At 35.9% G+C, this 24,435-nt stretch overlaps 4 protein-coding genes across 6 annotated transcripts in view; 2 read left to right on the top strand and 2 right to left on the bottom strand.

Moving 5' to 3' along the window:
* The window catches only part of LOC115446961 (chitooligosaccharidolytic beta-N-acetylglucosaminidase), a 26,706-nt gene extending 24,138 nt beyond the window's left edge, over positions 1–2,568 (top strand). For 2 of the 3 annotated variants that reach the window (XM_030173811.2, XM_030173810.2), the window contains exons 14-16: positions 160–252; positions 767–914; positions 1,301–2,226. In XM_030173811.2, coding sequence (XP_030029671.1) covers positions 160–252; positions 767–914; positions 1,301–1,385 — 326 coding nt within the window. In that variant the 3' untranslated portion in view covers positions 1,386–2,226. Of the gene's footprint in view, positions 1–159; positions 253–766; positions 915–1,300 lie in introns of all 3 variants that reach the window. The other variant, XM_037442420.1, reaches the window with a different exon arrangement.
* Positions 2,569–2,654: 86 nt separating this feature from the next.
* Positions 2,655–4,486, bottom strand: LOC115446958. The gene is made up of 2 exons (XM_030173807.2): positions 4,021–4,486; positions 2,655–3,921 (listed from the first exon to the last, which is right to left on the bottom strand). Exons 1-2 carry the CDS (start codon positions 4,144–4,146, stop codon positions 2,731–2,733), a joined length of 1,317 nt encoding a protein of 438 aa, XP_030029667.1. The 5' UTR covers positions 4,147–4,486; the 3' UTR covers positions 2,655–2,730.
* Positions 4,487–4,636: 150 nt separating this feature from the next.
* Positions 4,637–9,083, top strand: LOC115446959 (transmembrane protein 50A). Its single transcript, XM_030173808.2, has 4 exons — positions 4,637–4,854; positions 5,899–6,030; positions 6,247–6,382; positions 8,174–9,083. The coding sequence occupies exons 1-4, from the start codon at positions 4,759–4,761 to the stop codon at positions 8,281–8,283; spliced, it is 474 nt and encodes a 157-aa protein (XP_030029668.1). The 5' UTR covers positions 4,637–4,758; the 3' UTR covers positions 8,284–9,083.
* On the bottom strand, positions 9,007–19,622 carry LOC115446957 (nidogen). Its single transcript, XM_030173806.2, has 7 exons — positions 19,417–19,622; positions 16,157–16,641; positions 13,614–15,952; positions 12,243–13,238; positions 11,987–12,161; positions 10,157–10,441; positions 9,007–9,582 (listed from the first exon to the last, which is right to left on the bottom strand). Exons 1-7 carry the CDS (start codon positions 19,594–19,596, stop codon positions 9,354–9,356), a joined length of 4,689 nt encoding a protein of 1,562 aa, XP_030029666.1. The 5' UTR covers positions 19,597–19,622; the 3' UTR covers positions 9,007–9,353.
* Between the last annotated feature and the right edge of the window lie 4,813 nt (positions 19,623–24,435).

Genomic DNA, 24,435 nt, shown 5'->3' on the forward strand with positions numbered 1-24,435 from the left:
TTTATCTCTTAAAATCCATATCATTATTATTAAGATTTTCTAATTTTATTTAGTAACTAATTAAAATAACATAAAGGTTATGAACGCAGTACCTACATTTTCCTTTCTAGTACTTAGAAGTTGTGCTAAATAGTAATAGCTATTTTACTATGTTTATAGGCAACAACTGGTGTTCACCGTACATCGGATGGCAAAAGGTATACGACAACAGTCCAGCTGTTATGGCACTATCGTACAGGGACCAAATTCTTGGTAAGTGTTCTATGTGACATATCTATGTAAAATGTGGATCTAATGTAATTTACAAGTATAATACAAGTATAAGTATGAAAGAAACATATATGTTTTTAAATTTAAAACAACCAATACAATAAGTAAGTGAGGAAGTAGAAATTTACCCTCTTATTCATAAACGTTTTTTATCTAAGGACGAAGTAAAGCTGTGATAACAAGCCTGTTTCTCAGTGCCCAACGGCACTGAAAAATAGACATAGGGCCGTTGTGATTGGTTATTATTGTTGTATTTCAATATTATCCAATCACAACGGCCCTACGTCTACGCACTGCGAAGACTGCCATGCCGTCAGCACTGAGAAACAGACTTGTTATCATAGCCTTACTCGGTCGTTAGATAAAAAACGTCTATGAATAAGGGGGATAATCTCCACCGATGAATACGTATACCGTAGTTGGTAGATGTGAGTTTGAGTGTAAAGGAGAACATAGGGTAGCAATAATGTAGATGTAAACATCGGTGTTCCCGCAGGCGGTGAGGTGGCGCTGTGGTCGGAGCAGGCGGACTCGTCGACGCTAGACGGGCGGCTGTGGCCGCGCGCCGCCGCCTTCGCCGAGCGTGTGTGGGCCGAGCCCGCCACCACCTGGCGCGACGCCGAGCAACGCATGCTGCACGTCAGGTACACCTTCACTACCGCCTTGGTCTATTATTATATATTTCTACCATTATATTACTAGTCTCCCACTTTGTTGGAAGGAGAAAAAACATATTTTCAAATTGTCTATATATTTTTATTTGATTAACCTGCAACGGCTTTGGCTGTTCAGTGTTCCCAGAGATTCGCCGAGCTTCACTCCTTGATGTCCTACAGTCATTATCAAACCTAACACAGATAGAAATCTCTAAGATAGAAATAATTTGCCCCCGAAAAAATTGACTAAATCCGGCACTGCTTAAACCTCATGTTGACTTGATAAAGCATGTTGTTTTGACATAGAGTTTTCAATAGTTGTTTAAAAATACCTACACATGTAATGTATTAATTAAGTATGTATATTATTTCAGGGAACGCCTTGTGCGCATGGGAATTAAGGCTGAGTCCCTCGAGCCAGAGTGGTGCTACCAAAACGAAGGTTTCTGCTACAATTAAACAGTAGTTTCTCTCCACTGTGTTTAACATCACATATTATGCTTTTACCCGCACCGTCCGGGATTAATATATATATTCTATACCGATTTATTATAACTAAGAAACATTTATAATTCAAGAATCTTTATCAGTCTGTATTTTGATGTAGCACATGCTATATTATGCTATTTTTATTATTGGCAACAATTTGGTGGTGCCAATAACATTCCTGCCTTGAATGTTGTTAGTATAAAAAATAAATGTAATCTTTTATTAAATCGATTATATAAAATGTATATTTTATGTGAAAAATAATATAAGCTTATGTGATTTTTATCGTAAAAATTGAGATTGTAGTTAAGCTAGAGATTGGTATTTTTCGCAATATTTGTAATGTGCCATTTGATGACGCATTGCAGAGTATTCAATCTTCTAATCATAATAACAATATAACGCTCTTTCTAAAAGTTAATATCAATGATATCTATTTATATTTTTAATAATTGTGTTTTTAGCATCTTTGCAATTTATCAATACATTGTATTAAAATCCGATCCGTATAAATGTAAATTTGTCACACAATTTATGAATATAGGTACAAAAAGTAATTTAAACATATTTTCAGACATACATATCAGAAATATTATATACATAAAAGGGAAAGTGAACTGTGTAAATGAATGAAGTTTTTCAAATCATTGGATCTAGAAAAATATTTTAATACGAACTAGTACACATGTTGGACCAGAATGATGATTTAGTTAAAAATAAAAAAAGCCCACGACTTACTAACTATTCCGATCTGATCTCTATTAAGATTTTGACATTATATTGACTGTATATTTTTTTTTATATATGGCTACAAGCACTGTGTTGTTGTGCTACGCCAATGCTGTATATATTTTATAAGGATGGTAAAAAAGGCGCGATATAGCCATAGATCACTAAATATATTTTTTTTTTGGATCAACTGATTTCATTTTCTGACTGTTTTTCCAAATAAATTGAAATCCATTTTGCCTATGTATATGATGAAGGTTTCGTTGTAAAAGAAATCCAATGACTGATGGATGATTTTTATATAGTAGTTTATACACGTTTTTGTCACGTTATCGCGGCGTGCTCGTATGTATTATTGCAATGTACTGAGATTGTGTAATTATTGTGACTACGATCTTATTTTGTAATAAATTTTGCAAGTGTATTTTGTGTTTTATTGATTTCTTACGTTAATTAATTATTTAAATAAAACTTGGTTATTTATTTTCTGAAAAATAATTAAAGACCATCTTGCTTGCTCCGTGCTTCTAATAATATAAACAAAGCATGGAACAATAAATATTTATTTAAATAAAAATACATTACATTAGAATAAATTATTTCTTAAACCTAATCGATTAGTAGCAACATTTGACGAGCCATTGGGAACAATAGGATTTAAACTCAACCCAGTTGTCATTGGCCCCACGACCATTGGAGCAAACCCTTCATTCACTATGCCAATATTACCGTTTCCAGATTCATATATTACCGTGCCTTTACCACCATCTGGCAATACGCCATCAACAGTTACTGACCCTAAGAATGGCAAATTTCCAGAAACCTTTAATTTCCCTTCCATTAACAAATTTTCGGCTTGTATCTTCAACCCTGTAGGAGCAATAGGAGATGCGCTCGTCACTTTAAATCTAGTTTTAGCTCCGAGACTCGATGGATCAATTCCAGTTAAAGAGGCAAGAATTTGTTTTGAAACAGCTAAATTGTGTCCAGGAAATGTAGCCGGAAAAGTTTTTGTTGGTGTTGCCATTCCGTGTGGAGTCAGGCCATTTGGAAAAACTGGACTAGCAAAAGTCGAAGCTTTTGGGTCAGTAGGAACCCCTGGTATAAAGGCAGAGTTTTGTAGACTATTAACAGTCGCTGCTATGCCGTTTGGATTTATTAAACCATTAGGAATGACAACTTGGCTAAATTCTCCTAGAACAGGGTTCGTTAAAGGTCCATTAACAATATTATGATCGATGTTAATAGTGTTAATACCATTTGCTGAGACTGTTGCGTCAGCTAGTCCGCTAATAATTGCTCCTGGCGGCATCGGTACTCTCATTATTTCTGGTATCGGTCGGTCAGTTATGAATTCTCTGTTTGGTTGAGTAAGACGGCCAATAGTATCTCCAATGCCCGGTCCTAATATTACGCCATCGGCCTTTCCCGGTATTTCTAAAGTATAAGAACCTGCAGGCACAGGACTTCCAACAAAGCCAACTGTAGCATGACCAGGATTGCCGAAACCACTAATCAGTGCCCCTCTTGCTGATCTCATAAAATCTTCTGCATTCCCTTCGCTAGCTAAACTAGCAGCTATTGGTTCTAGAATAGCTGGGCCGTTAGCCATTATATTAGGGAATCCCATAGGCTCGATATTGCCATTAGCTTGTGCTGGGTTAGCAGAAATTGTGTTGGGACCAACCACGTTTAGGGCTAAGGAATTTGTTGTGGGATTATTCATGATGACCTCGTCTGCATTTGTTCCCGTACCTATATTTTGTCCACAAATTTCCTGTAAAATAACGTACAATTAAATTAATGACAATTTTTTTTTTTTATTTTAAAATAAGTGGGTTGAACAACAATTTTATTGTACTATTTGAATACTAACCTCCACTGAAAGTAAGCGGGCGAAATAAATTAATACAATTTTTTCTAACATTTTGATGCGAGGCGTAAATTCAAATAATCTGTTTTTTTTATTGGAAACTACAATGAGTTTATTTATATACGGCATTTATATTCACATAACATTGAACCATTACATCATATCTCCAACCAATTGTTGCGAAAATTTCGATTACCAATCTAAATATATTATCTTTTATCAATGTGTTTCGAAACATCGTACGTGAAATTTTGCATACCTATCTATTTTCAATCATGATAATAAATTATTACCAGTTGTATGTGTTTCAATTGTAAATTTAGTTATTTTGTATGATTGGATGTATTCATTTTAGAATTAAGGACCGACTAGCGACCGTCAGCTCCAAATATACAGCTACATACAATATACATGCAGATAATATTTTGAAGCACGGGGCAAATGGCCCCCTCATGCCAAAAGCAGTACAGAACTGTAACTTTAAAAAATTAACATTGTCCTTAGCTAATCTTCTTGACTATTATGAAAACATTAGTATTTTGAGTCTATTATTAAAATAAAATTTATTTTCGTTGTATTTCTCTGGTGCTCCAAATATTAACAAACATACATAGGTTCTGGAACACAATTTGATATGTCATTTTTGTTGAGTGGTTGAGACTTTCTGTCAAGTTTTATTTACAATAGCTGCATTGTTAAAATTTAATATTTTTGTTATTTTCGTAATAAATAGTTAAAAAAATGAATTGTTTTGAGAACGTGAACATGCCAAGCTGTGTGTGGTTCGAAGGCGGTGAGAGGCGCAACACAATAGCTTCCATATTTGCGGGGCTTCTAGTACGTATTTTGATGATTCATAGCTATTTCTATTGATTATTTATGTGAAAATTGGGCTTTAATCTCATTTCTTCACGTAAATCACTATTAATATGGATGATTGTTGTTTACTTCAACTATGTTCTCATATGAGACTTAGTTGTATCGTAAATTTTGTTGTAGCAGTATTTGTATACAACCTTATTCACATTCTTCTCGTACACTATTGAATGATGAGACAAGCAGGTTGCTCTTCCAAAGACACGTTCCCCTAAAACCAGGATTAAAGAATTGCAACCTTTATGACAAGGTATTGCATAAACTACATTGGGCTTGTCACCCTGAGATATAAGCATTAATGGATGATATTCTTGATATTAATATAAACCCAAAATAAAGCGATGATAATCTGTTCATTGTTTCAATAAAACAATTCTTACTTTTGGTTCGAATAAAGTGTCTGATATCTACAGCTTAATAATATTCTAAAAGCATTTAAGCTTATCAATATATTTGGATGTTTGTTAAAATAAAAATAAAGATAAAAGGCATTGAATAGATTTGGATAAAATTCACGCAATGATTTTTCTTTGTTCTGGTATATGATATTGTAATAGGCTAATTGACTTCAGTATGTTTTTCTGTAATATTTAGTTAAACCCTTAATATTTGAATTCAGTATCTTTTTGTGGGTCCTTTGACAGCCTTAAATTATCGAAAAGAAAAAAATGTTTACTTTATGCATATTATAGGTCATTTTTATCCAGGGTAAGCATGCAGTCGGACTTAATTGTGGAATAATTTAATAATTGAAACCTAAATTTAGTTTTATATTCAGTTTTATATTTAGAATATACTGCACTTATGGTGCAGCCAATTGTTTATTGTTATGTATTTAATATGTTCATGCTGTTACAGCCTGTAATTAAAACAGCACTGCAGCAATTACTTACAGAATTGATAAAAAAACAAACTATGTAAGGTGTATTTTTCTTGGCTGTTCAAATAAATAAATAAAGTCTATATCATAATTAGGATGGTCAATTAATCCATGCTCCGTGACAGTTCTTTGCAGGATGGTGGTTCATCATAGATGCAGCGTCAGTGTACCCCGGTGACCTGCCCAACGCAGCACATGTCTGTGGTGTGATGGCCACATTGTCATTGATAATGGTCAATTCAGTGTCCAATGCACAGGTAATAAATGTACACAATATATCAATAAGATTCTGTGTCAAGATATTGTAGAAATAATTTTTTGTCTAAAAATATTTCACAACTCACTTAACATAATAAACTAGATAGGTTCTTTCGGTTTGGTGAAGATCTTGTTTAAAATATTTGTAACATTTTCACTAATCTGATGTTAAAATCAGTACATCCATAGTTAAGTATAGTCAATTTATATTGCAGGTGCGGGGTGAGACTTACACCGGAGGGTGTTTGGACCCTCGCGGCGCTCGCCTCTGGTTGTTCCTCGGCTTCGTCGTCGGGTTCGCGTCTCTCATTGCCGCCTGCTGGATACTCTTTGCCAATTACGTCAATGCTGGTGAGTCATATCATAAAACCGGTAGTTTTTAAACCTATAGAAATGTCATTTTCATGATGTCAACTAAAAAATCCTTTTATAATTTTATGGCTAAGCAAAATGTTAAATGGCTCAACCAATTTTATTTTTTATTCATTTGTTATTCCTCTACCACTATTTCAGAAAAAGTTTTTACATTAAGGTGGTAGCTCAAGGTCCATTTTCATACATTTTGTTTCGGCTTTAATCTGGGTAACTAAACAAGTATTGGCAAGTAAAGAATTTAAATTCACGTCTAGTTAGTGATTAGTTCTCGCAGTTGAAAGAAAAATGTAAAAATAATTAATAATCATGGATATTTCTGCCTTTAAAATTTCGTCATATTAAATTTTAAAGGCATTTTAAATGAAAATGGACCTTGAGCTACCACCTTAAGTATAAATATGGGCAAACTTTTGTGAAGAATAATTTCAACAAATATAGCTATGGAAAATAAACAATGTTATTTGTTTCCCCAATGACACAAACAATGTTATATTTGTTTCAATGCCTTTATGAATACATTGTATTATTGATAAGTTGCTGATAAATTTAGGTAAGTACTCTGGATTAGCAACATTCAAAATGTGGTATCAAATATGACATAAATTAGATAAGGACTCCTAATAATGTTTTTAAATATTGTTTGTTGTTATAAATTTTTCTTTCAAATGCTTTCATGTATTGAGATATAATTAAAATACCTCCCCTTTATTTAAATGATTTAGTATATTACATAGTACATATATATTCACTTTCTTTATACCCAAAGGGGTACATAGAATCGCAACTAGTACACCAATATCTCGCAATGTATGATCTGCAATGATGTTAAGGGGGGCGACCCTATCTGTTGTTGAGCAGTAAAATTCCTGGTGTTCCTTCCTTCCTTTAATCGACCCTGAATTGGAACCCGACACCTTAGAGCAATAGGGTATTACACCCTTTTTTTAAAAGTGTCTCATATTAATCTTAAGGTGATGAAATACTACTAGAAATTTTATAAAAAAAAATATTCAATCAATAAGTGCCATGAAAATATATTAAAAATATTTCGCGTAAATAAACGAAAACGCTACAGGCCACGTTGCTGACGTCATCTCGACAGTAAACATCAAGTAACAATGCTGTGCGTAGAAAAAGAGCAAATTATTACAATTAAAATAAGCTACTATCCATATCATCGGTGTGTAGTTCCTGAATGTATTAATACTAGTATGAAAACGTCTAAAAAATTGTGGATTCAAGTGCCAACTGATATAACTATGAGAAAAACTTGGTTTAACTTGCGAGAAGAGATCAAAATTTATTGTCCCAAAAATTAGTCTATTTCGATAATTTAGAAATAGTGAATGCATATTGACACTTCAAGTAATTTACTGACATGATGACGTCATGTCATGGCGGCGTTCGTTTCGCGTATTTGTAAAACAGATAAATAAAGTTAAAACTTTGAATTGAATTTAAAAAAATATTTTATAATTTTATGAACTGAAACTACTATTTTCCGATTGCTTTTTGATTGAACTATCTTATTGATGTATTTTTGGTTTTTTTCTCACATACACTAAAATACCCTATTAGTTAGTACTGGCAGTCTAACAGTAATATATTGTGTTGACATAAATAAAATGGCCTCTCTCAATAATTGCTGATATTATCATGTTCGGTGTTCCAAAAAGTGAATCAATTGTTCATCAAAGGGCTATACAGAATAGTAGTAGTTTTACAGACAACTAAAACTTACAACAATAATATATATTTCTATTGCAGGCAGCAACAAGCACACATGGCCCGGAGTGAGTTTGTTCATGCAGAACGCATTCATTTTCGCCGGATCTCTGGTGTTCAAGTTTGGACGCACTGAAGATCTTTGGGGTTAGACGTACCCTTATATTTGGTAACCGAAGGCTTAATTGCGACGACCACATTGGTTTGGGTTAACATTATTTTACAGTTTTAATTATTCTGCCAGAAATTAAAATATTTAAGCAACAAGATTAATAGAAACATTTTCTAAAATAAAGTTTATGTAATATGTTAGCAAAAGTAAAATTTTTCAATAAAAAAATAATTAGGCATGTCGCATGTTAAAAGTAGTGCCGTCGGGAATATCTATGGATATGGAACGCGAGCATTATCTGTCTCTATCGCGCTCGTTTACGAGTGCGTTGCTAATATATTTGTTTCACTCATTAGTCCCCAGATATTTCTAACGTGCAGTATTTCAGATTATGGATATAACTGAATGGTTTGATGGTAATTAAAAAAGGATCTGACTGGAGTTGCAGTGTAATCATAAATTGGTAAACAAATGGTAGCCAATGTTAGATATGAATAATTAGCGATAAATTTGTTCAAGATGAATACTATTTTATTATTGTTTTTGACGTCAGGCACATTTATTTTTGTTGAAACATCTTTTGGAGAAAGAGATTTGAATTGACTCCTGAACGAATATAAATGCACCGGGCGCATTTTTGTAGAGTATAAGTTGCTGAACATTCTTAGTTAATATTTTAAAATTTGTTATTTTAGATGAATAATATGTATAATTATTATTTTTTTAACACTCGAAACTCGAAAATGTGAATAAAACGTGTTTGTATTAAATAAATAAGTTTATTGCTTTGGTATTTAATAAATTACATTGATTGAAGTACATTAAAGATCTTATATTGAATTGAGAGTATTTATTAAATAATCCAATCTAATTCTTTGGTAAACAAACTTTCTTTGTTTATTTATTCGATGTTTTTATATTCGCATTCCATGCTAAAATTGTAATCAAATCGGAACACGATGTTTATAAAAAAATATGATTAAAGACCTTATACCAACTGAAGTGTTTCCTATAAAATACCATAACTAAACTGTTTCCACGTATACAAAAGTATATTCGGGTGCACGCAAACATTTATTTAAAATGTCAGTGTGCCTAAATACTTAAAGCCTAATGTTCCGCGTAGTTTTTGTCGCCGTCCACACATGACCGGCCGCCTTGTCCATTGGGGAGACACAATTGTCCGGGATCGCAGCCGCCGTTCCTGTGCATGCAGACGTTGTCGGCCGAGGGACACTGACTGCCTGCCACGGCTATTCCATATATCCGCTTTGTTGACTTCGGTATGTCGATATGGCCTCTCGTTTTGGTCTCCGTGTCAATATATTCGATGGTTAAACTGGAAAATATATTTATTAATTTACATAGTGTTGGTAGCAGACATGGAGATATTTATTGAAGGGATAATTGGAATTTATTGAGTAACTAGCTGACCCGACAGACGATGTCCTGTCAACTATGAATTTGCAGCGCATTTTGTCAATCGCTTAAATTAACTTTTCTTAAATTTTCTAACGTTCCACTCAACTTTCTAAATTTTTTCTTGCATAAGATCCTTTTCCTGACAATAACATACACAACAAAAAAAAAAAAAAATTGTGAAATCGGTCCAGCCGTTCACGCGTGATGGCGTGACCAAGAGAAATAGGGATTCATTTTTATATATATAGAATGACATATTTGCCTGTAGCGGTGTTATGCTAAGACCTATTTAATACATTGAAAGGTCGGCGAAGGGTGATATTTTCTGAAAGGGAATCCGACACAACATATGCATGCATGCGGTCTGCAGATCGTTGTAATGACAATTAGATTTTATATAGATTATGAAAGGGACGCCGGCTGGAATCTGGTTATATGGACCGTTCGCCACTGATGGAAAATGTATGTAATTACAATTACATGTTACTTACGATTTCCAATCACTCCAGTAGAATTTATTTTCATGGATAGCCAGACCAAAGGGATACCGGCAGTGTTCGGCCACCGTTTCTCTCTCTAACGTGTCGATGCCAACACACTTGATGCTTTGCAGCCCAGCGTCGGCGTAACACAGTCGCTCCCTCACGAAGTCTATTGCCACTGAATTGGGCAGCTTCACGTCAGAGCTGTCGAGGAATATGCCTCGTTGGGTGCCGTCCATGTTGGCCCACTCGATTTTAGGACCGCTGCGGTTCCAGTCGGACCAGAAGATTTTCCTGTTGAGAATTAACGCGTTACTTATTGTTTTTTTTGATCGAGTAGTTTTTCGTATGGTTTTTGGTTCCTAACTAACCGAATTTCAGCCACGGCGGCCAGTCACGACGGAGCCAAGTACGCAGGAGATCTTATAGTGCACAAGTGTGTGCGCTATACGCAGGTGCACTCTCTATTCCTTTACTCTAATAGTCCGGTGAGAATGCAATCCGCATGACCGGAGAGAAATCAGGCGCAGGACCAAGGGCTTTACGTGCTTTCCGAGGCACGGGGGTATCACACTGCCAACTTCCTGACTCCTAGCTGCGACTGAGTAATTTTTTTTTAGATGGAAAAACCTAATTATTCAGTCACAATTATTTTGGCTCGATACGGGATTCGAACCCAGGACCTCAGCGCGGTTGTTGTATTCGTACCGTGTACAACTACAACTACATCGTCGTTGTCGTCTTATGGTTAAGAAAATATTAGAAGTAGGGAGACTAGAAGGTTTGGAAACAAAAACACGTGAGAGTTTCTTGTAATCTTATGATACTGCGTTGAAGCGGCAAACATCGTCATCGACATGGGTATCGTATCTAGATTTATGTTCCAATAAAAATCTGTAGTCTGGAGTTATTGCTTTTTTAAATTTAAAAAATATAAGAGTATGTAGGCAATTATAATTATAGGTAGCAGAAAGCAGAAGCTAGCTCCGAACGGGAATACCAAATAAAAAAAATAACAATACTATTCTCGGAAACCTAGTAACATGAAGGTTATCAAGACGGCTTATCATGTTTCTTGTTGCGAGGAAAAAGTAACTAATAACAGTATATTATGTGATCGCCACGAATGCTACGCTGATAGGTAAACGTTTCTTGTCTACCACAGCCAAACCGCAGACTGATAAGGGATTAAGTAATATCTTCGTAGGATAGATCACCTGTAGAGAGTGAAAGGAAACGTGGCGCAATACCTGTCTCTTCTATAAGTGTCTGCACATTCTAGAATGAATAACTATTGGCCGCATTGTCACTTTATATTTTAAATTCGTCTCTCTCGGTGGCGAATTTGTCTTACGGCACGATTGCAGTGCTGAGGTCACGAGCCGGGCAAAGTGATTTTGGGTTTTCCTACGCAGAATCAGCCCGGAGTCTTTATCAGTACGGAATTTTTGCCTGATATGGCGATAGGCTCGCCCTCTGTCACAACATGGGGGTAATGTGCACGGCGCAAAGTGCATGCACCAGTTGCGCCACTACCTACCCTTTCAGGGATAATATCTTAAATTTTTTACTAATATTAAGTTAACAGCTTATTTTCTATATTTGTGTCCTAGCTGCACATGCTTCGAGAAATATAAGGAACCAATTGAAAGTAATCAATTTATTTTGTACGAGCAATGCATATAATGATCTGGTTCGAGCGGAATTGTACTTGGAACTATACGTAAACAGTAGAGTTTAAGAATTGTCATATTCATTCTCGTGCTGAAACCACGATGATTTATATTTTATAAATTTTATTTTGTTAATGTTTCTGATAAGCATTGAATTAAACCATACCCTCGCTGTGGATGAACGGCGATTCCTCTAGGATTGACAATTCCGTTCACAGCGAATAAAACTTTCCGCACCTTCGTGTCTAAGTTAGCTACTTCGATGGTCAGTTTTTTGGAGTCAGTCCAGAAAATGTTTCTACCCGACCAGTCAACAGCAAGGCCTTCCGGGGACTTGATACCTGAAAAAAAAACGACATATTTAGCAAAACATAAAAAAAAAAAAATACCTGTAACTTTAGTCGCCATGTCTGCCATCTTACCGAATGATAGGAAAACTTCGTAGCTAGAGCCATCGTACCCAACGCTTTTCAAGTTGTTGCTCACGACATCACCCCAATACACTCTTCCAGATAGACAGTCCACTTCCACTCCCACTGCCACTTGAGATACACCACTGTTTAAAGGCGTTGCGTAGTATCTAGTACTCCTCACGAACGGAACCCTGTAGATAGAAGTACCGTCGCTGGTAACTATGAAGTTTCCATCCTGCCGCGGGTTGAGCTCGCATACAGTTCCATTTCCATTGTAACCTCGGTTGCATTCGCATATGTAGCTATCGCTTCTTTGTATGCATGATGCATGCGGGCTGCACAAGTACGGGTCAGTCCTGCAACTCACCTCCCGTGTGCAAGTGTACCCGTCGCCGATGAACCCGTCTCTACATACGCACTGGTATCCGGATTCCGATAACGTGCACACGGCATCCAAGCTGCAGTCGTTGGCGAGGTCACAGGTGCGTTCTGCTGGCACACACTGCGAGATACCGTCGCCTACGAAGCCGCTGTCGCAGTGACAATAACTAATTTCTATAGAGCTATCGAACAAGCAAGATGCGTGTTCCGCACAGAGGGCTCCGTTGCACAGCTGCGCGTCTGGAATGCAAGCTTCGTTTTGATCTTTCACAAATCCATCAATACACTGGCAGATGTATTCATTGCTCACAGAGTCCAGGCGGCATTCGGCGTTTAGTTCGCAGTCGGAGTTGTTTGAGCAACTGAGGTTTGGTCGGCATGTATATCCATCGCCGTGATATCCAGCATCGCAAACACAGATGAGTTCATTGGATGGCGTTTCAGTGCAGTGTGCGTAGGTGCCGCACGAACAAGTGGAACCGGTGCGCTCTATACATTCATACGCGTCGCCCTCATAACCTTCGGGACAAACGCAGTGGCCCGAGTATGGCGTGAAGGGAGACGCTGCAGTGTCTGGTGAGCACACCGCGTTGGGGGGACAATCGGTATCCGTCTCGCAAGTTACTGGAACAAAATAAGATATTTATTTTTAAAATACAATGATCGAAAATATAATATGATTGTCATCTCAATGTTCGCATTACTATGGAACCGGTGACAGGTTCAATTTCCATGCTACGTAAGTGAAACATTTTATAAAGTATTGCAATTGTAATCACCAACGTAATTTTTACTTCATATATCTAGGCGCAAGTAGCATATCATGAAACGAAATTAACTGGTTATTTAACATTTTCAATATTCTTTTCGCAGACTCATATGAGAGTTAATACTGTATAAATAATAAGTATATAATTGTTTAAACATTATCTCTTACTCAGGTTCATGTATCACAATATTTTAGTTACTTATATTATTAATTATGTATGTGAAACTTACTAGAAGCATCGTTTTCGGAAAAGTTTTCATTGTCTGGCGTCGTGTATCTAGGGGTTGATGCATAGTCTGCCGGATTCAACGGCTGTGGGATTCCATCCGTGTTATATCTAGGTGTTGTATCAGCCCAATTTGAAGCTGAATAGCCTTCAGTAGGTGAATTAAAAGCTGATGGACTATCGGAAGACTGATATTCATATGGTGAATTTTCTGGTTGCTGTTCAGGTGGTGGATATGCCGGTTGCTGTTCAGGTGGTGGATATGCCGGTTGCTGTTCAGGTGATGGATATGCCGGTTGCTGTTCAGGTGGTGAATATTCAGGTTGCTGTTCAGGTGGTGCATATTCAGGTTGTGGATATTCCGGTTGCTGTTCTTCATGTGGTGGATATTCAGGTTGTTGTTCTTCATGTGCTGTATATTCAGGTTGCTGTTCAGGTAGTGGATATCCAGATTGCTGTTCTTCATGTGGCGGGTATTCCGGTTGCTGTTCAGGTGCTGGATATTCCGGTTGCTGTAGTTCGTGTGATGGATATTCAGGTTGTAGATTTGTGGGTTGTTTATAATCGTGTGGTTGATATTCAGGCTGGTAACTGGGCTGATTGTATTTGGATTGTGTGTATTCGGGAGCTTGATTACCAGGCTGATTGTACTCATGAGCTTGGTTACCAGGCTGATTGTACTCGTGAGCTTGATTACCAGACTGTTGGTAGTCGGGAGGTTGATATTCAGGCGGGTTGTAAATAGCAGGTGGATTATTATCTTGATAGATTTCATATTTACATAACTCATTGTTCCATTCGTCTCTAAAGTATAAATATCCAGGAGGGCATGTGCAAGTGTTTTCCTGGCAGTGAGGGAGCACGATGCTGTTATTGTATTCTGCCTCTAAGCTCACAGGCGTTGTAGTCTCAGGCGTGTTTTGTACGCAACTAAATCCATCACCGGAAAATCCAGAATTGCATCTACAGCTGTATTCATTTGTGATTTCCGAAAGCACACATGTGGCGTCCGGTGAACATCTGTTACACGTGTAATCGTAGACTGGATAACACTTTAGCCCGTCGCCGGTGTAACCAGGATTGCAAACACAACTGGCTAAGAACGGAACGTCGCCCTCGTTATCTATACATTGTGCGTTAGCGTCACAATTCAAGTTTTGGCATCTCGAAATCTTTTTACAAGTGATGCCATTTCCATCGAATCCATCCCGACATCTGCATTCAAAGCCACCGTCATAGTTATAGCAGTCGGCGTTGTTGTCGCAGTTGTGTGTTCCTGCTGCACATTCATCGATATCTATACATACAGACTCGAAGTTAACGTATATATCGCTATATCCTTTGTTACAAACACACGAGAATGAATCCTCATGGACTACGCATGTGCTGTGTTTGCTGCAGGTTTTTTGACCCTCAACGCATGGGTCTTCTTGACCTAAAGGCACAATTTTATTGCTTGAACCATATCTTACAATATTTTCTCTGACTTCATACCCTAAATAATTCTTAGTTACCTTCAGAGTAAAAGGTACAGAGTCGTCTGATGAAGGTGGCGCGTATTTGCAAGGATTGTACGATATTGTTTGAGACACTCTTTGTTCATATTTCTGGCCGGTAACTTTGTTCGTGAAAGTTCGGGTTGAATCCGTTCTGATTGTTCCCGGTTCTGAAATGCTATACTGTTCTTCATATTCGCTAATATCAAGTTTGATGCCCGTAAGTACGGCGGGTAAAGTGCCTCTGACTTCGGTATCAACGGTTATCTGGTCAAATACATCATGACCCAAATATTCTTGGTTGATAAACACTCTCTCACCTGTCGCTGGGAACCATAAATCTGCTGTGTAATTGAATAAAGAACCTGTTAATTGATAGCCGTTTTTGGCTACTCCCGAAGGTTGGGCAAATAGCCACCCGACCACGCTACCTAGAACGTTAAGGAATTGTAAACTACTTCCAAGAGCCGGAGGTGTTAGTGACAGAGCTGTGTACGATCTGCCGTCCTCAACCACGACATACGATTGGATATCGACGTCATTCAAGTTGACATCGTTAATAACACCATTCAGCTTGCCATGAACTCTTAGAGGGACGTTGTTTTTTATACAAGATTTTCCATTTCCATAGAAACCTTCGTTGCATTGACAGCAAATGCCGGCTTGATAGTCGACGCATTTCGCATCCGTGTGACAGATGCTGAGTCCGCTTTGTGCGCAAGTTTTGGATTCCTCAGCGATCTCTACCTCACTTTGATTGTACTGATCAGGAACAGCAATGGTGTCATTAGGGCCGATGACTCCGATACGAAAGACGTATCTTCCAGGTTCGTGAATGTTTGACCACCTGCAACAACGTACAATGTGTATTACTATTTTGCAGATATTAAGACGTTTGAAATATAAAGCGTTATGTTATCAAGGTAAAAAAAAATCTATAATGCTATCTTCTATTATAATTAAAATATTGAACTGCAGATGTTTAGGAGCATCGTTATCTTATGTATAGATATGTCGATCATGAATGGAATGGAAAAAAATAAATACATACGATACAATGTTTCTGATCTGATGACTGCCAGAGCCTCTGAGTGGAAACACGCGGCCATCTTCTGCTATGAAACCAGCCTGCGCTTTAGCATCTGGTAAAGAGGTTTCGTCAGTCTTCCTCTGTATCCATTGGATTTCTCTTTCAGGGTATAGCAGTTCAACGAAACTTTCCGTTCCGTTACTGATGATGGCTACTTGAAAACTGTTTCTCTTCTCAGTCTCTCCAGTGTACATAACATCTCTCCAAGTGGCAATGAACACACTCTTGGGTTTGAAGTCGTAGTACTCGTGGAAGTTATTTTGGACGCTTTCCTCCGCTTTTGAGAGGACAAGGGGTTCGTCTGTCTCTCTGTAGTAGACAGTGCCTCCGTCCGTGGTGTCAATGTTGGTGTAGAACGCTGCTATAGACGGATAAGGTAGGGGGAACTCGATGTTCAGGAACTGTGGTATGTCAGCCCTGAAGGTTAGCACTCCGAAGTTGTTGACCTGAGTAGAGAAGATACTGTTATTTTTTTATCATTTACATCCAGGGACATGTCACTGACCCATTACAACTCATTAACCACATATCGCCCAAAGACGATAAATATGAATATCTATTTTAAACAATATTTGATTGGTTTCAAAAATTGGACGCCTGTACCCATTATTTTAATCTTGGGTCGAATGATAAATAGATTGGTTATTTTTTCAATGCTAAGTTCCACGTTATGGAATAATATCTATTAATACATTACATAAACGTTGCGACCCGTGCGATAAAACAATATCTTTAATTCGGACAGATATCAGAGGTCTCGACACTTGCTCAACTTGTGATAATGCTCGTACAATTTCTAACAATGCCTTTTCAATGAAACTGGTATATATTAAGAAGATCACGAGTGTGTCTATAATTGGTAGGCAGAAGGACAACTATGGCGAGTCCTTTTGATTTATATTTGTTTTTTTAAATATTTACCGTCACCTAGCAAACTCTGCCAATTTATAAATTGATAGCAAGTAAAACAATATCTGAAATGTTGACAAATTGTAGCAGAATACACGTAAATTTATATAACATTTTATGAAATTGTATGAATGCAAAAGCTGCAGTACTGGAAAGCGTCGTGGCGTTGGATTAGACAGCTGCAGTCAGTGACCGGCCGATACGCGCCCACGTATCCGCCCGCACTTCGCAGTCACATCTGCCTAATGTATTATCTTATTGCGAATGAGTTTTGCATGCAATTTTGTTCCAGATCTTAATGTCGACAATTATTGAGAATGAGTGAATAAAACATTTTATCGTACACTGCCGAGAAACTCCTTTAACATCTACGAGGTGCAAAGAAATTAAATAAATGTTTGAGTTTGAAATTGTAGACTAATTATGGTCTATCTTCTTTTGCTATATCACTATCATTGCTATAGAAAGGTAGGGCATACACCATCTTAAAAAAATTATCATTTTAAATAAATTCATTATAATTTTTTAACATTAATGTGGTTTTTACCATATTGCGGCCCTAATTTATTTTTGTTTTAAAATATACTTTATCACAATACATTATCCTGTTAATAAGGGTTAGCAGAGAAATACAGTTTTACCCACAGCTGTTGCTTTCGATTTTCAGACCTACTCAAGCACGTGGTTACAAAGCGTCATACGTATTAAACGTAAATTTTGTACTAAGTAATACAGCATATTGTTTAAAAGTCAATATCGATACATAAACCAAAATAAAAAGATAAAAGTATATTAAGTAATTATGGAAGTCTTAAATAAAGTATTCGGAAGATTGAGAACTTATTTTATAGTTTCAATTTCACATTTAATTTAAAAGGGATGCTGGTTATCGCTATAAATCGTGTACACATGGCAAATCCTTCGATATTAAACATTGTTATATCATAATTAGGTCATTAGGAAACGATTTTTACAATGTAAATGTAATTAGGCATCGAACTATTGTCCATTGTTGTCGAAGTTATTGTCGGTCTGTGTAACAGAATCTTATTTAACTTCTATACATTAATTATAATCGTTTTTTATATTGAATTTCAGTTGAAAGCTATGGTCTACAATCTATTCCAAATTTGTTCACTGGTTGCTGCATTTATTTCCCGTAATAAATAAATTTTTATTGTGAACCATTTTTAAAAACTACAGTAAAAATAGTAAACGATAATAGCTGCTGTAGTTAAAACTGTATTACAGCTATCATCGCCCTTCCATCGATACATAAATATCCAAAAATCTTCACAAACGTTAGTAATTATAAAACTAAAAAGACGTCAATTAGAACGCAGAACGCGATAACTTTGTTAAAAGGGAACTACTTCATAAGATTTTTTCCAATTTCACAAGGATAATAATATTTTTTGAAGACTACCCGCGTGATGTATGTGTGAAAGTGATAATATTGGCTTTTCTGCTCAGTATCAGTCTTCTGGAATATGTGCCTGATGTAGCGATAGGCTCGCCCCTATCACATCATAGGTCGGAACACACATGGCGAAAACTGGATTCCCTGGTTCCGCCTTTGCCTACCATCTTGGGTATAAATGCGTGATGGGTGTGTTAAATAGCTTAAAGTCGATCATTTTATGACAGATTTGGTGTCTTGTTTGTAATTGTTGAACTACATTTTATAGATCTCAGACTATTGTTACAAAGATAAAGATTTGAGGTGTTTACCAGTAACTTGTTATTCGTGCTACATATGTAAGTAGGTAAATAACTTTTAATATCAAAGTAGTAAATATTAATTTAGTGTTTATGATACAGGTAGGTAGTTTACGTGTGTTACTTCATTACATAGTGTTTTTTTTTCAAATTAAAAAATAATGGGCGGTAGGCGTGAAAATATTAATGACAATTTAACTCGTTTTAAAAAGTAATGCATAGTTTTATGAACTATCGTCAAATTTCTAAATTCAGTATCTAAATACTAACTTTGTGCACAGATGAAGAATCTTACGATATATTTTTAACAAAGATGGGTCCAAAATCCAAATTTATTGATGGTAAGAAAATTTCGTATTGTTATAATTTTATTCAAACTAAACAGAACTTTACAAATAATATTCATGCCGAATGTACAAAAAATTACATCATCCAGCAACCACAGGAACTGTCTTTAAACTAAGGAATTACGAGAAGCTTTTTAGTTTCTGTTTAGCATACGGTGCAAGCTTGGAGTATTGTTCCGCGACATAGAATCAAACCCATAACTACACACCGATACGTCATTAAAAAAAATCACAAAAAATACTTACAAAAACAGTGTCGTAAACTTCTCCAAAGAACACGATGGGTACCTTCAAAGGTACCTCTGGGGGAGGTACCTCAGCTCCCTTGGGTAACGTTTGCAACCCTAACCCGTGGGGGTAGAATTGGTCGCGAGTGACCGCGCCCGCGCTGACCACCAGCGCCACCAACGCGACACACGTCCACATCTCGTTACGGCCAAAGACACACTGGAATACTAGAATGACCCATTAATGGCTCAAACTTTGTCATACGCAAATAAATGTTTGTGTTCCGTAGTTTAAAATGTTTTCCGGCCTGGAATTAATTTGTGATGTTCAATTCATAAAAAAAACTTTATTTTTAAATCAGTAAAAAATAAATTTCGGATGTCAATGGAATAGGTTTTTTTTAATGATTTAAAAATAAACATCGTATTTGATCTCAATTTCACCTAATGTCAGGAAAGTTCATTGCTTGCCAATAACATTTTTGGCAGAGTTGTGGAAATAATGCAATAGAACTGTACACTGTGATTATTATACTGGCATAGATTTACCAATTTAATATTATAATATTTATATAAGAATAATGTAATAAAATCAAATAACTTAGAGCCTTTTATGATTAAATTGCTACATTTTAAACGTACACCAGACGATTATTATTTTTGAATCTTATTTTATGCCAAACACGTTAAATAAATAAACTTTGAGATGATAAGGTAGGTAAGTAAGTATTTTTATAATACTTACGATGTGTTAATCTAGAATATCAAATGTTATCTGCAAAATTGCATCCAAAACCATTGTAGGTTTTTGCATTTAATTTTAGTTAATATTCAAATATATTTACAAACTTTTGTAAGGCAACAAAACCACCGATAGCCCTCTTAACTTTAAAAGTTAATAATATCGTTCCATAAAAAATACAAAGAATAACCTTTTATTAAACTGCAACATATGACTATATATTATAAAATTGAATAATAAATTAACATAAAAATTATAACTAGATGTTAAAATCTGTTTTTTTTGGTTACTGTGTTGTATGGTAGAAGTTTTACATTTTTTCTCGCACGGGCACGATAATGATATTCCCTTCCATAGATATAATTTTTGTTGTTTTTTACTCCTTATGTCTTGTTTACCCCGTATTACTCTAAAAGAAGTATTAATAAATACGTAGTCTCTTTAATGTCCCCGATACATTAAATTATTAAGCAGAGGAACAATGCAGTGTCGGAATGTTATCTAAGCTTAGTTTGTGCGTCTGTTTGTTTGTCCTCATTAGCTGTGACCTATTAAATAGAATAGTACTTAAGTACAATTGTCCATTCATTCCGGTAATTATTAATTTGGATTTATGTAACCAAATAATATTATATAATTAACAAAATTATGAATCCTTGTTAACATAAAGTTTTGCTTTGAAGGTATCAGAAATCATTAACGAATTTGGATTCCACGACTTGGAGAGCGACGTTCGTAAAGGCATTTTGATTTTGGTCTGTAAAGGAAATCTAAAACCAAAAAATATTGGTGTTCTCACAAACATTTACGTCTTGATGCAGAAATCGAACATGCAGCTTCTTATTTCACAGTCGGTTCATGTATCGCTACACCAATAACATTTTTACGCATTTATAAATTATCCATAATCCGATAAACATATTTTTATATTCGTGAAAAATAATCAAAGTATCGTAGGTTTTTATAAAAATAATTTGCGAAGTAGGCACCATCCTTTGAAATTATACTATGTGAATGTGTCAATGTAAAAAACGAAACAACAAAGATATTTTAATTAAAATAAAACAAAATTCAATAGACTATCGAATATTTTAACATATTAAACACGTAAACGAATCCAATATGCAAAGTGCATGAAGGTGACAATGTATGCATTCTATTTGTACTTTGGAATCAGAAAACTGTTTATAATTTTTTTTGTTTATTTTCTGTAAAAGTGCACTTTTTTAATTTACTAGATGGACTTGTTATGAACCCAATTAGATGATGATAATTTGGTGAAACTAAAGCGCAAAATGTAATATATAATAATGTAATTTATGTGTGTATTCTTTGTGAATTATCGCTTGCTTTAACGAAGAAGGAAAACATCGTGAGGTAACCTGCATACCTGAGAAGTTCTCAATAGGAATTTCGTAGGAGTGTGAACTCTACCAATCCGCACTAGGCCAGCGTGGTGGCCTAAGGCCTAATCCCTCTCAGTAGTAGAGGAGGCCGGTTTCCAGCAGTGGGGCAGTATATAATACAGCCCTGATATTACTATTATTATTTTTAAGGAGCAATAGTTCTAACTTTGCCTGCACCTTCAGGGATAACGGCATATATACCTAAACGGTTTATATACCTAAACGGGCTTTCTTTAATGCATGTGAAAGAAAATAAGAAAATCATTTATTTGGTATAATTTTTATTCACACGTACGAAAATAAAAAATAAAAAAAAATATATGCAAACAATTTACTAATCGCATTTGCCGAGCCCAAAATAATAAGCACATTAAGCCATAGCGACATTGGCATAAATGGCGAACACCTTCTATATTTAAAACTTCAACTAGGTATTAAGAATGTGTCCTGATCGTTGACCGGCTATCTCGAATATATATGAAGCATATTTAATTCATAATTGTCGGCTGTCGACCCTGCGTATGCGCTGGCATATTGCCGCATATTGTAAACTGGGTTAATTCAAGTGTAATTCTGGTAAGTTTAGAGGGAAAGTCGCGGAATGCGGCTACTAAGGTACGCGTATACTAAGCGGAAAGAACGCGGTTGCTTTTTTATCCTCCATTATTTTTATTATTTCTATTATTCGATGACAGTATAAGCTCACGGATTTTTTGCTAAAGGCCTAAGCAGAGGTGAAACTAGTGTTCTTAAACTTCGTAGAGCTTATATTCATCTTATTATGTGGGAGATGGGAATCGTCTTCTGGTTTAGTAGTAGGATATCAATCAATTGAAATTGTATGTCTCTATCTATCTAATCAGCCCGTATTCACCCACTGAGAATAGGCCTCTTCTTTGTCACGCCACTCTACTCTATCTTGTGCGAGTCTTAGCCATTGCTTCCGGGTATTGCAAATAGCATGTGACTACAAAAAAATATTAAATATACGTGTGTTTAAATTTCCGCTTAGTCTGCGTAGACCTTTAGAATCGCTTTTAAATAGTGTCTCGTTAATTCGACTAAAACATTCTGGAATCGGTTAAAGAATGTCTGTGTCTGGAGTGGCTCGGAATTCCAAACCTAATGTATTTATTCAGTCCTATTTTGGAGTGGATAATTTTAGCGTTTTTAAAGTTGTTTGCTGATGAAAATACTGTTAGGAAATTGAAACACAGGCCAATAAAGAATCTTAAATTAACTGTAATTTCTTTGCCCTCTTATATTAATTTAGGTCCACATTACCAGCAAGTTGCGAACTTCCTAAAGATAAGTAGTGAATTCGTTTGTAAGAATAAATTTTCGGCTTGGTAAACAGTATGGAATTATATATGAGCAATGTGTATTTTAATGTTATTTAATTAATACTAAGTATTAGTAATCAAAACATACTTAGAGTTGCAATTATTAAAAGAATATTCAAATCAAAGTCAGTCATTCGCTCACCTCACTAACTAAAATCAAGTGTTCCAGTCAGGTTAGTGAAATCAGGTCAGTCAACCTATTAATAAACGAACACCTACACACATATTCCTCACATCACGAATCTTATGAGCATCAAATACGAAGAACTTTCAGTTCTAGAACTAATTATTTGCGGAACACATTTGCGGTTCAAACTATTTGCCACCAATAACTTCTTACCTTCTTTAAACGCATATTTTTCTCTAGGCTCTAATTATGATATAACGTTACAAGACCGGTTTTAATTAAAAACTTTATAACACCGTCCAGTAAACTATTAACGGTAATATATTGTGCGGTCGCAGACGACGTAAAAACTAAACCGCTTATTGCCAAGTAAATGATGAAAAATGTTCAGTCGCTAGATGAACACTGGTACCATGTAAACTCGAAGTTATGATGTGTAAACGCGTCGAGATCAACTCGATTGGGCAAATACGAAGTTACGATGGGATGTGAAAAATTGTCGACAGTTTGATAGTGATTTGGTGTAGAGTTTTCGCGGATAAAGCAATTTGCATTGGTTTTATAATGTGTAAAACTTTATGAAACGCAGTCTTTAAATATACATCTTCCATACATAGTACAAGCATATTAATTATATGATTTTCCGCATTGTTAACTTTTTAATTATAAATTATAGAATCATTTGAAACTAAGCACATTTTTCTGTGACAACGCAGTTTAATCCCACGAAACGTATAAAACTTGCACATGAGTTATACATTTCATTAATTAATTATTAGACATCGTATGAACTTAGAAACTACGTGTTGTGTAAAAATTCAGCAGCATATATTTTCCCCATTTAACTGTTAATGCTTATATCGAAATCTCTAGAACCCAGTTGCTTATAATAACTAGTAACCACCTTAATCAAATCTATCCTTGAAAATAATATTTATTCATATATTAGCTTTTGTTCGCGGCTTGGACTGCGTGAGAGTTTTCCAGGATAAAGTCAAGCTATAATTTTTTTCAGGTATAAAAGTATTCTATTCTTCCCAGAGTCTTAAACTATCTCCACAACAAACATCGAAATCCATTCGGTAGTTTTTGAGTTTCTCGCGTCCAAAAAATAGACAGCGAGGACTTTGTTTTTATAATGTGTAAGGATTTGTCGGAAAATATACCGCTTCAATATAGTTATATGTTAAAGTAATCTGCATTTATTGACATTGTTGTGCTTTAATAAATAAACACAGACAAATAGTAGTGGTCAGAGAAGAAATTAATGCTTTCTTGACATGGCGGCTGAGTCCGAGCGCACCGGGCGCAGGTCGCTCTAAATCTGACGGTAGCTTTTAAAAGCTCAGAGCAACAGAAGCGCGGTGACAGAATCCAGTGTTGGTAAAGCTGTGTCCTGTGCAGGGTAATGGAGCGGGAA

Source organism: Manduca sexta, chromosome 24, assembly GCF_014839805.1.
Source record: "Manduca sexta isolate Smith_Timp_Sample1 chromosome 24, JHU_Msex_v1.0, whole genome shotgun sequence".
NCBI classification, from domain to species: domain Eukaryota; kingdom Metazoa; phylum Arthropoda; class Insecta; order Lepidoptera; family Sphingidae; genus Manduca; species Manduca sexta.